Below are 18,144 nucleotides of genomic sequence, written 5' to 3'. Positions count from 1 at the left end.
GTGTATAGATGAAGCAAATCCTGCAGATCAGGAGGCTGTGGAATAATTGTTTAAATACCTGCTAAATATTAATACAGAGAAAGTGTTATGTGGAAGAGCAGGTTTCAATGCCAGTGAGACTGGCTTTTCTTTTTTTCTTTTGTTTTTATAAAGATATTTATTTGACAGAGATTGCAAGTAGGCAGAGAGGCAGGCAGAGAGAGAGAGGTGGAAGCAGGCTCCCTGCTGAGCAGAGAGCCCAATGCGGGACTCAATCCCAGGATCCTGGGATCATGACCTGAGCCGAAGGCAGAGGCTCAACCCACTGAGCCACCCAGGCACCCCCTGGCTTGTTTTCATTGACTCTTGACAAATGATCCTACACAATGCAAATGGCCTTCAAATCCCATCTTCAAATTATTCAAATATCATGCAGTCTTGCTACTGTGTGTCAATACCCACAGCAACCGACTAAGTGCAAACCCCTAAAGGTATACAGAGCCCCAAATCCACAAGAACGTAAAAGGAAATTCCAGAAGTTTGAGATAATGACATATGAGATTTCAGAAACATTCTGGGATCGCTTCCACAACTGCTCATCCAAGAAGCTGACTGCTATCTCTAAGGCAGAAACCTTGCCTCCAAGGTTGTATTGATTTTGAATAATGCCCCAGTCCATTACCATGAAGAACTTTCAAATGTCCACCCCAACCTAGATGTTCTTTTCATGCTCCTAAACATTAGGTCACCTAACCTCTCAATCAGGACATAATAAAGCTTTCGTGGTGCACAACATGAGGGAAATTTATGGTAAACTAATACAACACCAGCAAGGAAACCACATGACGGACTACTGGAAGTTGGTTTCTCTATGCTCCATTGGTGATCATGGTGCACAGCCTGGTACAGTATCAGGCAGACCACTATCAGTAATATCTGGAAAAATGGGCAGACTGCCTGAAAAATTTCAAAGGCTTTGGCAAAGTTATGGAAAATATAAAGGTCAGTGTCAAACACATAATGCGTATCGGAAGGCAAATAAGTGGGAAAATCTTCAGGGACATGAGGATGTGGAAGAAATTTTGGTAGAAAAGGTAGTAGAGCCCACTAAGACCCAGAAGGATGGCAAAACAAGGCACTGAAGTCAGTAATGATGAAGATAGGGATGAAAATCCATCTACCGCTGAATGAACTGTCCCTCTCACAGCAGCCATAATATCAGAATGAAATTCTGCCTTGGAAGAATTTTCAATGACATGAAACAATGGGACCCTATTAGCAAATGCAGCCTTGTGCAATTTTTCAAGGCACTTCAGTGGCTTGAAATAAGTACCATCAACTATTCCTTTGGTTTTCTTGGGGTAAGCCAAGGTCAAGACGTTTATCCAAAGTGCACTGCCCCCAGCCACATCCCACAGCTCTATCAAAACTATTTAATATTAATCTTCGATTAATTTTAACTTTTTCTGCACTTTCTCTGAATGACTGTACAGTATAGCATAGTGTAGGTGTTCACATTATTGTACTGTTTACTGTGTTTACGTACATTATTAAATTGTGTGTATTGTATGAATGACTTAAAGTACAGTAATAACAGAATATACTATACAAAATGATGTAATTGAAATATTTTTATTATAATACTGCAAATAATTTATTTCTGAGAAACATATATTCAATTCAGGTGCCTTTAAATAGAAAAAAAAAAATCCATGACAGGTTATGCATTGTTTGGTTGATGAAAATGTAAACAGAGGCTCAGATGAACATGTCTGCATTTCCCTTAGGAGCAATGGTTCAGTATTAATTCAGTGTTTGTGATGGATGTATAGAACACAACTACAATGAATAACAAGAATTGACTAAATATACGAGTGTGTGTATGTGTGTTAAGTATTTCATGACTTGGGCCTCTAAATCTCTCACCAACATTTATGTTCCTCAAGGGTAAAAATGACAATGTTTTAGAATAAGGAATATTTTCAAGAAATGTTGACAGCAGAGCTGCCTTCAATGTTCCAGTTCTCCTGATGATAGATATATAAAAAATACACAGGGATGCCCGGTGGCTCAGTCAGTTAAGCATCTGCCTTCAGCTCAGGTCATGATCCTGGGGTCCTGGGATTGACGCCCACATCAGACCCCCTGCTCAGCAGGGAGCCTGCTTCTCCCTCTCCCCCATCCATGTTCTCTCTCGCTCTCTCCCAAATAAATAAATCTTAAAACACACACACACACACACACACACACACACAGAGGGAATGAGGTCTTTCTATCTCTCATACCTACACCATTCCCCACCCCAACCCCAATGACAAATTATCACAAGCTTGGCAGGGAAATTGGAAAGAAGCCGTACATTCTTTTCTTTTCCCTTTCTCTTCTATATCTCTTCCTCTACCTCTCATTGTACTTTTAAAACACCCTTGAGGTGGTTTTATAGTATAAATATAGGAAGAATTCTTTTTTTTTAAGCAGGCAGAGAGAGAGGAGAAAGCAGGCTCCCCGTTGAGCAGAGAGCCCGATGTGGGGCTCGATCCCAGGACCCTGGGATCATGACCTGAGCCAAAGGCAGAGGCTTTAACCCACTGAGCTACCCAGGTGCCCCAAATATAGGAAGAATTCTTGCAGACATATTTCCTAAATGCAAAACCACTGGGTCTCACTCATGGATGACTCTCGAGGGTAGTGTAAGGGTCTAGGCTGGGTCAATTTCTAATATGACCCTTGAGATGACCTGCCACAAAAAGCTTTCACACGGATGGCAATTATGTTTCTCCTCAGTATGAATTCTCAGATAATGAGCAAGATATTTCACCCGCCAAAAGGTTTTTCCTGAATGGTTACATTCAAAAGAAAAGGTATTTCACCAGTAGGTGTTCACTAAAATTGACTGATGTAAACAACCTTTAAACTCTGGTATGAATTTTTCGATGGTGAGTGAAGGAGGAACTGTGGCTGAAGGTTTTTCCACATTCACCACATTCAAAGGGTTTCTCTCCAGTGTGAGTTCTCATGTGCTGAGTTAAAGCAAAGTTGTCACAAAAAGCCTTCTTACAGTGTTTGCACTCATATGGTTTTTCTCCAGTGTGGATCCTATTATGACGAACAAAATTTGCAGGTTGGGTAAAGGCCTTCCCGCATTCTCTGCATACGTAGGGCTTCTCGCCAGTGTGGATCCTCATGTGTCGAGTAAAGGAAGAGCTGTAGTAAAAGGCTTTTGCACATTCTTTACACTCCAAGGGTTTTTCCCCACTGTGGGTCCTATGATGTCGGATAAAAACAGAGTGGTGTGTAAAGGCTTTTCCACAATCACTGCACTTATAGGGCCTCTCGCCAGTGTGAATCCTCATGTGTTGGATTAAGGAAGAGCTGTCGCAGAAGGTTTTCCCACATTCCTTGCATTCAAAGGGCTTCTCTCCGGTATGAGTCCTCTTGTGCCGGATAAAAGTAGAGCGGTGAGTGAAGGCCTTTCCACAGTCGTCGCACTCGTAGGGTTTCTCTCCAGTGTGAATCCTCATGTGCTGAGTGAAGGATGAGCTGAGGCAAAAGGCTTTTCCACATTCTTTGCACAAGAAGGGCTTTTCTCCGGTGTGGGTCATATTGTGCTGGATAAAAGTGGAGCGGTGAGTGAAGGCCTTTCCACATTCACTGCACTCATAGAGTTTCTTTCCGGTGTGAATCCTCATGTGTTGAGCAAAGGAAGAGCTGTAGTAAAAAGCTTTTCCACATTCTTTGCACAAAAAGGGCTTTTCCCTAGTGTGGGTCATATTATGTTGGTTAAAAGAAGAGCGGTGGGTGAAAGTTTTACCACATTCTTTGCACTCATAGGGCTTATCTCCAGTGTGAATGCGCTGGTGTTCTGTGAGGTGAGACCTGCGTTTGAACGCCTTCCCACACTCAACACACTTGTATGGTTTTTCCCCAGTATGAAACCTCATGTGTCGAATGAAGTCTGCCATATAACGACAGGCTTTCCCACATTCACTGCATTTAAAGGGCTTCACTCCGGCATGAATCTGCTGATGCCGAACAAGAGCCCAGTTCTTGCTAAACCTTTTCCCACATTCTTTGCATTTATACAGGCTATTCCTTGCCTCTATCACAGGGTCTTTGCCTGGTCCTTGCTCGGGTTCACGTAGATCACCTTGTGTAGTGACGCGCTCCTGCAAAACCGTGAAACCCAAACGATCACCGGTCTCCAAATCATCACGTTTATGGGTCAGCTTCCTAGGGCATGTCTCCTTGTGGGGGTCCGCACCTGGCCTCAAGTTCGCTTCCTGCACTTCTGATAGCTTCTCCTGATCCCTTGCTTGCCCCAACCTGGAATCCCTTGAGACTCCCTGGGTCACTTGTTCCTCAAAGGGGGCTTCCTCAGTGAAGGCAAGCTGAGAAGCAGTAAGCTCTGTGGTCTCAGGTTTTGCTTTTTCACCTGAAGGGAATCCAATACAGAAAGGTGTCTATTAGTCACGTCGACACAGAACAAACAAAATTACCAATAGGGATAGAATGAAGATGAAAATAATTCCTCTAATGCCTGTGGCATTTATACACCTACTAAGCCCAGGCTTACAATTTCTTTCTTCACTAATCCTTGGACTCTAGATGTCTCTAAAAGGCAACTCAGGAAGAAAAGCTGGGGCAGGGCATGCAGAATCTGGAGTGGAGAGGTCCCCTCACTCTCCAGAATAGGGGAGGGCGGGCAGAGTAAAGACTACGCTGCGTGTAATGACTGTGCCCTAACAGCCCATGGTATGATGGCACAGGGAAGGGGCACTTAACCTGACCCACATGGGAGACAGAAAGAGGTCAGTGGAGGCTATGTGGAAAAGGTGCTGTGGTAGCTTATTTCTAAAGGAGAACAGGGTTTCCCTGATAGAGGAATTAGGGGGGAAACTGCAGCAGATGATGGAAGTACATGTGGTGTGTTAAGAGAATTCTGGATGCCAGGCAAAGTGAAGTGGATGGGAGGATGGTGGAGACGAGGCTGGAGCGGCAGGCAGGGGCAGAGGAGAAAAAAAACCTCAGGATTCTGGGCTGTGAGATTGTGGGAGATGATGAGAAACTGCTGGGTGGGCGTACTGAGCCTGCTTCATCTGAGTAAAGACCAGGTAAATAGACACCAAATAGATACCTATTCTAGATTCATCTAGATTCTAGATGAAGAGAATTATAAATTTACCACATTAATGAAGATCTATATGAAAAGGGGGATTGTATTATCCTTAAATTCATCTATAAATTCAATACAACTTCAGATAAAGTCCTGATAGAATTTTTCAAGGATGTTCACAAAATGATTTCTCACTTTGTGGAATTTATACAAATGAACAAACAGACCAGGCTATCTCCACAGAAGAATAAAAAAGGGAGTCTTGCCCTTTGAGGAACTAGAATTATGATGATTATGTACATCAAGGCAGTATGATGTAGGCACAGATTTAAGATCAACTGTCAAACTGTCAAAGGAAAAAACAGAATTAAGAGCTCAGAAATGTATGTATGAACTTTGAAATATGACAGAAGTCACAGAGAGGCCCAGTGGGAAAAGGAGGGACTATTCCACAAATGGATCTCGAGAAATTATTTCCCATATGGGGAAAAATGAAACCACATTCCTACCCTCACGCCAGACTGATTAAGACCTGTCAGAAGTACAACACTCACAACATTTAGTAAACAGTAAAAATAATTATCTTTTAGATCTTGGGAAACTGAAAGATTTCATAAACAAGATAAAAAACCATTCACTGTAAATGCAAAAACTAGTCAATTTGACTAAACTAAATATAATTTTTTAAAAGGCAAACAAGGGTATCTAGATTAATATCAGATACCATAGACTACAGAGCAAAGTAAATGAGAAAAAGAGGGACATTATAGAATGATAAAAAAAAAAAATCAATCCACCAGGAAGACATAACAATCCTAAATCTGTACGCAACAAATACCACAGCCTCAAAATAACCCAAAAACTGAGTTCAACAGAGAAACAGATAAAACCACAATTACAGCGGGTAATTTCAGCACTCCACTTCCAAAATGAAAATTAAGCACATTGGTACGAACTGACATTTCACAGAAGATCTACATTAGCCAATCAACATATGAACAGGTGCTCAACTTTCCTGGATGAGGGAAGGAGCAAAAATACCACAAGGAGATACCATATTATATTCACCCGATTGAACAAACTTACAAATGTAATAGTTGGAAAGGATGCAGAGCCACAGAATCATTAATACAATGCAGGTGAAGTGTAAACAGGTAAGATACCATTTGAGAAAACAGCAGGGCAGCATCTACTGAAGTTCTCCTTTTGCTCACCTATAATCATCAAAAAATTCTAGCCCTAGGAACACTACTAAGAGAAATTCTTACACATACTCATGAGGACATATATACGTAAATTTCTACAAGAGCATTCTTTGTGGGTATAAGAAACTAGATACATGAAAATGCCCATGAAAATAAATGAATACATTGTGTTGTATTCATGAAAATGACTACAGAAAAAAAAAGAGTGAACTATACTACACGCACGAGGAATCTTTTTCTTTTTAAGATTTTATTTATTTATTTGACACACAAGTAGGCTTGTTTGACACACAAGTAGGCTTTATTTATTTGATCACAAGTAGGCAGAGAGGCAGGCAGAGAGAGAGGAGGAAGCAGGCTCCCCGCTGAGCAGGAAGTCCTATGTGGGGCTCGATCCCAGGACCCTGGGATCATGACCTGAGTCGAAGGCAGAGGCTTTAACCCACTGAGCCACCCAGGCACCCCACGCATGGGGAATCTTAATAATATACTGCTGAATAAAAAGTACAAATCATATAAAACAATATAACCTATGTTATACTTTCCATAAAGTTCAAGTAAGTATGTGTACACTTGAGTATAATGAAGTAATGTTTAAGCCTGTTTTGAGAATGTCAGTTTATGTGGCGTTATAAAAACACATACATAGGATACATACATCCCTGTGTTTACTGCTACATTATTTACAGTGACCAAGATACAGCCCAACTGTCCACTGACTGATGCATGGATAAAGAAGATGAGTTATACATACACAATGAAATATTATTCAGCCATAAAAAAGGAAAGAAATCTTGTCATTTGCAACAACATGGATGCAGCTACAGAGTATAATGGTAAGTGATCAGAGAAAGACAAATACCATTGAGTTCAATTATATGTGGAATTTAAGAAACAAAACAAATGAGCAAAGGGTAAAAAAGAGACAGACAGAGAGACACAAACCAGGAAACAGATTCTTAACTATAGAGAACAAACTGATGGTTACTAGAGGGGAAATGAGTGGATGGGGGGATGGGTTAAAAAGGTGATGGGGATTAAGGAGTGTACTTGGCATGATGAGCACCAGGCGATTAATATATATATATATACACATATGTATGTATGTGTATACACATATGTATGTATGTGTATATATATACACATACATGTATATTCATTTTTTAAGCCTTATTTACTGTGGTAAATACATAACATAAAATTTAACATGATAAAACAATCTTAAAATGTAATAGATAGAATAATTAGATGAAGTGGAAAAACTCCTTGAAAGATTCAAATTACCAAACTGACGCAAGAAAAACAATATATGAATAGCCCTTATATTTACTCTAAAAGCAAATTTTGTTACGAACTCCACATTTGTGTTCTCCCAAAATTCATGTGTTGAAGCCCTAACCTCCAATGTGAATTTGGAAATAGGGCCTTTATGGAAGCAACTGAGGTGAAATGAGGTGATCAGGGTAGGTCCCCGATCTGGTAGGATTAGTATCCTTCTAAGAAGAGACACCAGATTGTTCTCCCTCTTCTCCTAACCGTCACCAGCACTCATGCGACACCTAGGAAAGAGGATGGTCTCCCTTTGTCTTCTTATGTGGACACCAATCCCATCACGGGGGCTCCACCCTCATGAGCTCATCTAAACCCAATCATCTCCCCAAATCCCAACCTGACAGCATCACACTGGAGGCCCTAACCCCCAGCTCCAATTATGAATTTGGGGAGGACACATAACAATGTTCACAATAACATAAGAAAAGGTATGTCAATCAACCATCCCAGGGCACAGCAAATGTTCAGTAAGCTGTACACCCCTCTTATCATTATTAGAGGTCCTGCACTTGCCAGACAGAATATCAGCAGTAACGTGAGTAAGAACATTTTCAGTAGTGTGGTGCTGAAAAACACTACTGGGTCTCAAATAATAAATACCTGCTCCCCAGTATGCATAGCAGCTGACGACTCTTACACATGTCTACTGGGAATGTGAAATAATGTCGCTTTGAAACTGTTTGGTGATTTGTACTGAAGCTAATCATGTATCTACACCATAATCCAGCCAGGCCACTCATTTGCATATTCCCAACAGAAATGTGTGCTTAGATCCAACAAAAAATATGATCAAGAATATTCACAGCTGCATTCTTCACAATATTCTGAAACTGGAGAATAAGCCAGATAACAAGAAAATGGATATATAAAACCTATTTATTCACTGAGACATTGCCCAGTTAAGAAATAACTCTGAATTTTGCAACCCAGATGAGGGAAACTCGGAACCACAATTATCAAAAGAAGACAGAGACGTAACAGTATTATGCACTGTGGGGGTCCATTTCTAAGTCTTTAAAACTAATCTAGTGATTGAGTTGAATGCTGGCTACTTCGGTAAAAGGGGATATTAATAAAGAGGGAGCAGAAGAAACCTGGGAGGTACTGGAAATATTTCTTGACCTGTGTGGTGGATAGTTGGGTTTATACATGTAGTATTTCATGAAGATGAACCTTTAAAATCTATATATTTACTGTAAGTTACGCCTTCAAACAGCAATTAAAGAAAATAGTAAAACAGTAATGGGGAAGCCTAGAAGTCCTGGGTAGCTGTCTCTTCAGAGAATGAGAAAAGTCCTCCCAGAAGTTTGCTTGTTCCCGTGAAATAGAGTCGTCAACAGTTACATGTGCTGGACAGTCAAGAACATTTTGGTTTCATGCTTCCCCCACGGGTCCGAACCTTCACTGTGTTTTCCGTATTGAGTTGAGAGAAGGTGAAGATACAGAAGGGGCAGGAAGTAAGTGAAGATCAAGGTCCCGGAGGCAGCAGACCCCTGTATGGAATCTCCTAATTCCTACCTCGTGGTGCTTACACCCTGCTATGACGCTCTCGGGTGAAATGCCAGATTGGCTTGATTGGCTTCTAAAGAACAGACTGTGGCCGGGCCCAGGCAGCAGAATGTACAAGATGGGGCTGTGTCCCCTCTTGCTGGAGTGTCTCCCACCACCACCTGATCTGAAGAAGGAAGGTGACAGGTGTGAGGGGTCCCTGACTGCGGCGTGAGGCGGACCCCTCCAAGTTGTGCCTGCACCTCCAAGCCACAGATGGGTAACAGGAAATAGATATTTTGAGCTATGTTTGTGGGAATACTGCCAGGCAGCAACAGATAACTAATATACCTGAGAAGTCAGGCGACAGTGTGATCTAGACTCTGCTGGGGGAACGCTCGTCACGCATGAGAACTCTCCCACAGAAGTGAGAAGGAAGGCGCAAGATGAGTCTATCCAGGGTAAACGGAAAGAAGGCTGAGTGTGTAATCTCTCTTCTGAATGTGAAGTAGGTCACATGGTGAGTTACCAGCGGCAAGGTGGGTGGTGGTATCTGGAAGGACGGTGAGTGGATAAGGAAGCGGATGGAAGACAGAGAGGGGACCAGAGGCAGGCAGCAGATACAGGGAGAGTGACTGGGAGTCTGCTAGCATAATCAGGCAAGAGATGAGTATGGCTTGGACGAGGAAGCTCATGGGCAAATGACAGAGCTGGTGAAGGTGACAGATTCTGGAGATATGGAAGATAAAACGTGATTGAGATTCAGGAATGGCGGCCTAGAGGGTAGGAAGACGATGCAGGCGGTATGGGGTCTTCCTTTTGTTCCTGGCTTCCTTGACTTGCGGAATGGTACGACCAGTAGTTGAAAATGGGGAGATGGGAGAAGAGGGCCAAATCATGAGATTCTTTTTAGGATGACAGTGGGAGACTGGAGTCCTGGAACATTCATTCAAGTGAAGACATGGAATGGCAGAGCGGGGTGACGGTATGAGACAGCCTCTAAGGGGTAAGGAGGGGAGGGCAGGACACTTGCTGGCCAAGCAGCTGGAAGGAACATGAGTGGGGAGAGATCACAAATCTGCAGCAATGCCTCTCCTTCCATGGCTCCAGCAGCTCTTAGTTCAACTGTGAGGCTGACAAAGGCAAATATCCCCTTGAGGTTTCATAAGACAGAAGGCCAAGAAGAGAACAAGGCTAGGGACTGCGTCCAAATATCTGCTTCGCAAATGGAAGGATGGATACGTGCAGGGATGTGCATGCCACACACATGTGCCGTGCCACACCCAGTTGTGGGCCCCCAGCCATGCTTGTGTTTTTCCCAGGAATGCCCCCCCACCAAGCCAGCACTGCAAGCTCTGCCTAGCCAGACACCCACAGGTGCCATTGCACACCCTGCCCAGTCATTCCTACCAGCCACTTTCACGGGCCATGACCAGCCACGCACTCCCCATCATCAGCAGGCACTGTGCCCAGCCACTGAGTGCCCAGCTGCTGCCATGCGCTACACCTAGCCACCAAGACCCCCCAACTACTGCACTGTGCACGGCAGCCTGCTCCAGCCAACATTGTATGCTGTGCTCAGCTTTGTGCCCCCAGCCACCGCAGGACCTCAGGAGATCCTCACAGGACTAGTGGTCTAGGGCCAATCTAGCTAATATGGCCACCCTGCTCCTGAGTTCCCAGGTGGGCACTACTCCCAGGAGCTGGCCTGCCTGGGTCCCACTAACACCACAGAGAACAAGCATAGCCTACAACAGGCAGAGTCAGTGTGGACAACAGCACTGAAAGGAAAAGTGACTCCGACACAGCAGCAGGATGTAAGCAACATGTCGGATACTCTCCTGAAGGACCAAGGTTCTGAACAAGGGGATATCAAACAACAGGGCACTCCAGGACCTCTTCATAGAGTCACTACTTTCAAGAGCGGAAGACACAGATGACTTTTTTTTTTTAGGCTGACTTATCTTAACACGCAGAAACAGGCACAGAGAAGCAAAGTGAGGAGACAGAAAAATTTATCTGGTGGTAACCATGTATCAAAAATCACTTATAAATATGCAAAGAATAAAGAGAAAGAAATCTAAATATATCACTCAAGAAAATCAGCAAAACGTGAAAGAGCAAAAGACAAAAGGATCTGAGAAAAAACTACAGAAATAACCACAAAACAAGTAATAAAATGGCAGCAAATATATATCCATCAATAATTACTCTGAATGTAAATGGGCTAAATGCTCCAATCAAAAGCTAAAGAGTGAAAGAATGGATATAAAAACAAGACCCATCTATATGCTGCCTACAAGAGACTCGTTTTAGACCAAAAGATACCTGCAGATTGAAAGATAGGACAGAGGGATGCCTGCGTGGCTCAGTTGGTTAAGCCTCTGACACTTAAAATTTTTTACTTAAATTCAATTTAGGTAACGTACAGTGTATTATTAGTTTCAGGGGTAGAGTGTAGAGATTCGTCAGTTGCATAGAATACCCAGTGCACATTATATCAAGTGCTCTCCTTAATGCCCGTCATCCAATTACCCCGTCCCCCCACCAACCTCCCCTCCAGGAACCCTCAGGTTGTTTCCTATAGTTAAGAGTCTCTTATGGTTTGCCTCCCTCTCTGCTTTTATCTTATTTCATTCCTTCCCTTCCCCTATGTTTATCTGTCTTGTTTCTTAAACGCCACATATGAATGAAATCATATGGTATTTGCCTTTTGCTTAGCATAGTACCCTTTAGTTCCATCCACGTTGTTGCAAAAGGCAAGATTTCATTCTTTTTGATGGCTGAGTAATATTCCTGTGTGTGTGTGTGTGTGTGTGTGTGTGTGTGTGTTTACACCACATCTTCTTTATCGACTCACCTGTCAATGGACATCTGGGCTCTTTCCATAGTTCAGCTATTGTAGACACTGCTTCTATAAACATTGGGGTACATGTGCCCCTTCAAATCACTATGTTGGTATCCTTTGGATAAATACCCAGCAGTGAAATTGCTGGGTCACAGAGTAGCTCTATTTTTAACTTTTTGAGGAACCTCCATACTGTTTTCCAGACTGGCCACCAGTATGCACTCCCACTAACATTGTAAGCACGTTCCCCTATCTCTGCATCCTCGCCAACATCTGTTGATTTCTGAGTTAATTTTAGCCATTCTGACTGGTGTGAGATGGTATCTCATTATGGTTTTGACTTGTATTTCCCTGATGTAATGTTGAGCATTTTTTCATATGTCTGTTAGAAACCTCCAACATTTTTTTAAAATATTTTATTTATTTATTTGACAGAGAGTGAGAGATCACAAGTAGGCAGAGAGGCAGGCAGAAAATTAGGGGGAAGCAGGCTCCCTACAGAGCAGAGAACCCGATGCGGGGCTCGATCCCAGGACCCTGAGATCATGACCTGAGCTGAAGGCAGAGACTTAACCCAATGAGCCACCCAGGCACCCCTAGAAGCCTCCAACTCTTGATCTCAGCTCAGTTTTTGATCTCAGGGTCATGAGGTCAAATCCCATAGTGGGCTCTGGCCTTGGTGTGGAGCCTACATTAAAGAAAGAGAGAGGAAGGAAGGGAGAAGGAAAGAAGGAAGAAGGAGAAAAAGAAAGGAGAGAAAGAAAGAAAGAGAGGGAGGAAGAAGAGAAAATGAGAGGACAGAGAAACATCTATCATACAAATGGAGGCCAAAGGAAAGCCAGAGCAGCAATACTTATTTTGGACACGTTAAAACAAAGACTAACAAATGACATAGAAGGACACTATATAATAACAAGGAGGACAGTCCGAGAAGAAAATATAACAATCGTAAATGCTTGTGGCTAACGAAGCATTTAGAGCTTGTCTGGTACTCTGCATACCAAGTCCTAACTAATAAAGAAGAGTGTGGTGGGATGGAAAGACTGGAGAAACACAGTGTGGAGTGCTCCATGACCAACCAAGACCCCAGGAAGACCATGAAAAGAAGCTGCCTGTGGAATTTCAGATCTCCTGGGGGTCTGTCAGTTGCCATAAAACCCATATGCCAGGACACCCACCTGCCAGGCTCTCAGCCACCTACCTGTATACGTGCTTTTGGAGAGGCCTCTCATCACTGTCCACAGTTCCTGCCCCTGCTCCACCAGGGAGATCAGCTCTGCTTTGGGAACAGGATGCCCTGTGCATGGAGAGATAAATGGGGCATGGGTACACAGGGAAGGACAAAAGGAGGTCTCGAGCACATAGGAGTATACACCTTTCACACACCACCATGAAACTCCAGAAAGGAAACGACTCTTTCCAGAAGGTGTTCCCTAATGAAGCCAGTAGAATTCAACCACCCCATGGATCAGAAGTATCTGGAGATGTCTGGTTTGAACACGGAACAAATTAAACCAAATCTCTGGGCCTTAGGACAGAACACAAGAAGTCTAAAAAGCCCCCCAGGGCCAGAAGATGGCTAAAAACACTGGACTAAATCACCTGCTGAACGGCATCTACTGCTGTCAGATGTCTGAGATGTGACCTAAATCTGCTACCCACTCTGAAGAACAAGCCTTTACTCCAAGTTGGGAAGACAGAGCTGAAGGTGGGGGCCTGCCGCCCGACCTGCTGCTGTAGCATCCCATGGCTACTTCGAGGATACCGGCCTGATGGCCTTGACCAAGCAGAGAATGCGAACGGACACGCCTGGGTTGGCATCTGCCAGGCCAGGAGCCAGCGTCACCTCAGGGCTTCTCATCAGGTAAAGTCATTACATCTTTCAGGGGTGAAATCAGCATGAGGACATTTTCTGGGACACACTCCAAATGCATTTTGCCAAATGTGAAGGCTTAAAGACAGGAGGATTCTAGAGAAACCAGTGACTAAGGCACCGGGACCGTCAGAAGCTCGGAATAGAAGATCCTGTACTGAAGGCCAGAATGCATCCAGCTGTCCCACAGTGAATGGTCAATGGTGTCTGCCGGATGCCTAGCCCTGAGCTCAGGCAGCGGGCAGTGTCAGAGTTAAATCAGACCTTCCTTCATCTGTCATGGAACTGAATCCCTGTCCCCACTGGGACTTGGCGCCTGTTGGTCCCTCCACCTAGAATACTATTTCCCGTGCATCTCCTTTCAGATGACTGACCTCCAGGGAGAGACAATGTGGACACGAGGCTGGGAGAGCCCCGTCAAGGTAACCATCAGGACATCTGGGAAAAGGGAAACCTCGGGCCTCCATCGGTTCGTATTCAAACCGATTTCTGGGAAAATTCACCATTTCAGGTTTCAGTGCAAAAATATTTGGGATTTACTGATTAGTACATATAATAAATACATGTGTCATACTTGCTATGTTCCCAATTCTATTCTAAGCACTTCACAGATACTAGGTCACTTCAGCTAAGTCAAAGTTTACTATGAAAATACAATAAAATCCAAATAACTGTATTTGGTCCCAGGAAGCTCATGCTGCATCTTCAAGGCTCCATGTCCTACAGCTCTTCTTTCTGAAGGGGAAATCGGCCAACAGACACAGGACAGCTAAAGATGCAGCATCAAGTTCAGACTCTTCCAACAACAATAGAAGGTAGGAAAGAGGAAGGAAAAAGGAAGAGCTTTCTTAGATGCCCATCAACACCGTTAAATGACATGTCTGTATACCCTCTAAAATGATCTCCCTCAGCAGCAGAGAAGCAAGGCGAAGGCCTTAGGAAATAAGGGACAATTGTGCAGGTACCAGGGGCCAAAGCCATTTAGCTGAGATTGTGCTGCTTGGAAAAATACCATGAGCACCAATGTCAAATATCTTCCTGTTTGTCTGATTCACCCACTTGGAGAACTTCCTATTACCCACAGGTCCTGTTAAATGGGCTGTGAGGACATTTGACCCAACCAAACTAATCCAATCACTTTAACTCTTATGGAGATCTGGAATAAGGACGTCAGATTGAGGCCAGCTTATGCTGGACACTTGGTAAAAATGTTGAGAACTGTTTCTTATACAACAATCCCTGTTGCACACACAGGGAGGCCAATAAGAGGTTAGCACACGAATATGCCTAGGCTGTGGGGAGACAGGAAGGTGGGTCCCAGAGACCCTCTCAATCAACCATGCTTATAGAGAAAGAGTGGAATGAAAGCCTGTGGGTACCACTCAGGAGAGCACTGAATCCTTACCCAGTGAGACCAAGAGCCCACATGTCTCCAACATCACCTCCCGGTATAAGGTCCTCTGGGCCAGGTCCAGATGTCTCCATTCCTCCCCAGTGAAGGTCACGGCCACGTCTTGGAAGGACACCAAAGCCTAGAACATCAAGCAAAGATGGTGGGCGGCCATACATCTATTAGATGAGATGCGAACCTATCAGTTGGCCTCCGGCAAAAATCCAGAAAGGCCTAAGCTCTGAACCCCTGAGTATCTCCTGAGAAACCTAGTTCTGTTGTGGGCTCAGGAAGGAGGAACATGGTGCCTCTGACAGAATAAAAGATGTGGAAGAGCAAAGCTTCCTATGCAGGAAGCTACTGGAGAAAGACACAAAACCATGATCACCTCATGTAGGCGGTAAGGAGCAGAGAATAAGCCCCCAAGGTAAGCGCCATCATCTCCATTCACAAGCAGCAAATGGAGGCTCAAAACCAAGTGGAACAGGGGCACCTGGGTGGCTCAGTGGGTTAAGCCTCTGCCTTCAGCTCAGGTCATGATCTCAGGGTCCTGGGATCGAATCCCATACCGGGCTCTCTGCTGGGCAGGGAGCCTGCTTCTCCCCTCTCTCTGCCTGTCTCTCTTCCTAGCTGTGATCTCTCTGTCTGTCAAATAATAAATAAGATCTTAAGGGGGAAAAAAAGCCAAGTGAAACAGAGTTGTATGTCTAATGAGAAGGGGCAAGAACTGAACCCAGGTCCCTCAGGTCCAGCCATGGTGGGGGGGTTCGATTTAATCTAAGAATGACATTGTCCCAGAGGGGGAAAACCTTTCATTCTTCAATCCCTTATTGGGCACTGGTCAGGTCCAGCACTGTTCTAGGCCTGGAGATGGAGCAGAGAACAGCAGCTCACACTCTGGGGCTGGGAAAGGGTCTCCAACAAGAAATTAAAGAAATGACCAAGACCAAGTCATAGGGCTCTAATAGCTCAAAAAACAACAAAAGAGAATAACTGATTGCAAACATTAGGAGACTTTATCTGGGGCAACCAGGGAAGGCCTCTCTCAGGGGACACTGAAATGAGGCTGGAGTGAAGTTGGGGAGCAGGCCAGGTGAGGAAAGATCAGTCACTAACATAAGTCCCAAAGGTAGTCAGAGCTAAGACGAGTGAACAGGGTGACATGCTAGAGATTTAACTTCAGTTCTGTTGTGTTTACAACCCAAGAGACACAGCATTCCTGTATATTGTCCATAATGAATATTGGACTCACTCTTCAAGCACAAGTCACCCCCACTACCTGAAAGCACAGTGTTCCTAGGAAAACATCCCTAAGCCAAATTGCAGTCAAGTGAAAAGTATCCCCCAACTTTCTCAAGGTCCCTCTTACTGCTAACTTTGCTTTTAGGAAAAACTTATATAAGCACCTGTTCTCACCAACCAAAAGAAACTCCAAGAGGATTTTTGGTTTTGCCTTACTAACCTACTCCCTCCCAAAAGCCAGAGGCTAAATCCAAACCTTTGGAAAGTGGGGGAACCTGAGTAAGAAAATGTGTTCTACAGGAAAATGGATTCTCTGCTGCAAGCTGCAAACCGGCTTCATTTGTAATACAGAGACGGCAACTGCAAACTTCAGATCGGTGCCTGTCTTGTGTTCCCCACCTGACCTAGTACCTTCTACACCAATCAGAGAAGCAGCAGTTCAAAAAAACGCAGCTCCCATCCCCTCTCCCAGCTTCCAGCTGGGTAAAGGTCTGCGGCAAGGAGGCCCAAAGGCCAGACTCTCCCTGATGTGAGCCTAAGAGCAGAGCAGGACCAGCTTGGTCCCCCTCAGAATCGCACCCAGGCTGATTGCTCTCTGAGCAATGAAGGACACTTGTCACACACATACCCTCTCGGGTTCCCTCAACTGAGAGAGAATAATCCTTAATACACACAGTATTCCGATTTTAGACCCGAAGGAATGGAGGCCAATCGCCGTGAAAAGGCAAGCTGAGGTCAGAGGCAGAAATGGAAGCCTCCCCTTCTAAACCCCGGGTTCGGAACCTCGAGTTAGGGATGATGAGATCTACACCCTTTCCCGCCGTATTCCCCCGGGGACCTCCAGATCCAAGAGCATTAAGAAGGAATGGCGAGGAGTCCCAGGGTCAATATCACTGACGGCTGAACCGTGAGGACCCAATCGCGTGAGCCTGCGCGACCCTCCACTCACCAGCGCCGGCGCCGCCATGAGGCCCACGGACCGAGCGAGACCGCGAGAAACAGCGACTCTACCGCGTCCAGCGGGCCCAGCCGACCCCTCACCCCAGCCCTGGGCCGGGTGACCAGGGACCTCGGTGTCCGCTGTGTAAAGCCTCAACAGGGTCCCCAGAGAGTGCCTCGGGAACGAAGGGCTAGTGCCGAGGCGCCGGACAGGCTAGAGGGACAGCCCCGTGACAGGGTCTGTCGAGCTCATATAAAACCGTGGATTTAGGTCCTATCCTCCTCACTGTCCTTCGCTCAGTCTGGAAGACCCTTCTGGGAGCGGCCTCTCCACAGCGTTCAACCTAGAGGCGCGGATCCACACAAACATCGCTACAGCCAAATGACGTCCTAAAGCAGCCGCAGCTACAAGTCCCGCCCACGGTGCGGGAGAAACGCCCCTCTCCACTCACTGTCACTGGCTGAGCGTCAATCTTCGCCGTCAGAAGCACACGGCTTTCTGGGTAATGTAGTTTCTGACTGCATCTAGGCAACAAACTTTTTATTCTCGAAAGAGATACCTGGTGTTAAAGTTCCAAAAACAGGGACGCCTGCGTGGCTCAGTGGGTTAAACCTCTGCCTTTGGCTGAGGTCATGATCCCAGAGTCTTGGGACTGAGCCCCACATAGGGCTCTCTGCTCAGCGGGGAGCCTGCTTCCTCCTTTCTCTCTGCCTGTCTCTCTGCCTACTTGTGAT

At 44.9% G+C, this 18,144-nt stretch overlaps 1 protein-coding gene across 1 annotated transcript; it reads right to left on the bottom strand.

Moving 5' to 3' along the window:
* Window positions 1-1,595: 1,595 nt before the first annotated feature.
* ZNF599 (zinc finger protein 599) lies at window positions 1,596-17,827 on the bottom strand. The gene is made up of 4 exons (XM_059152864.1): window positions 17,420-17,827; window positions 15,244-15,370; window positions 13,167-13,262; window positions 1,596-4,411 (listed from the first exon to the last, which is right to left on the bottom strand). The coding sequence occupies exons 1-4, from the start codon at window positions 17,435-17,437 to the stop codon at window positions 2,889-2,891; spliced, it is 1,764 nt and encodes a 587-aa protein (XP_059008847.1). The 5' UTR covers window positions 17,438-17,827; the 3' UTR covers window positions 1,596-2,888.
* Between the last annotated feature and the right edge of the window lie 317 nt (window positions 17,828-18,144).

This window comes from Mustela lutreola, chromosome 16 (genome assembly GCF_030435805.1).
Source record: "Mustela lutreola isolate mMusLut2 chromosome 16, mMusLut2.pri, whole genome shotgun sequence".
NCBI lineage: Eukaryota > Metazoa > Chordata > Mammalia > Carnivora > Mustelidae > Mustela > Mustela lutreola.
This window is presented reverse-complemented; position numbering and strand designations above follow the sequence as displayed.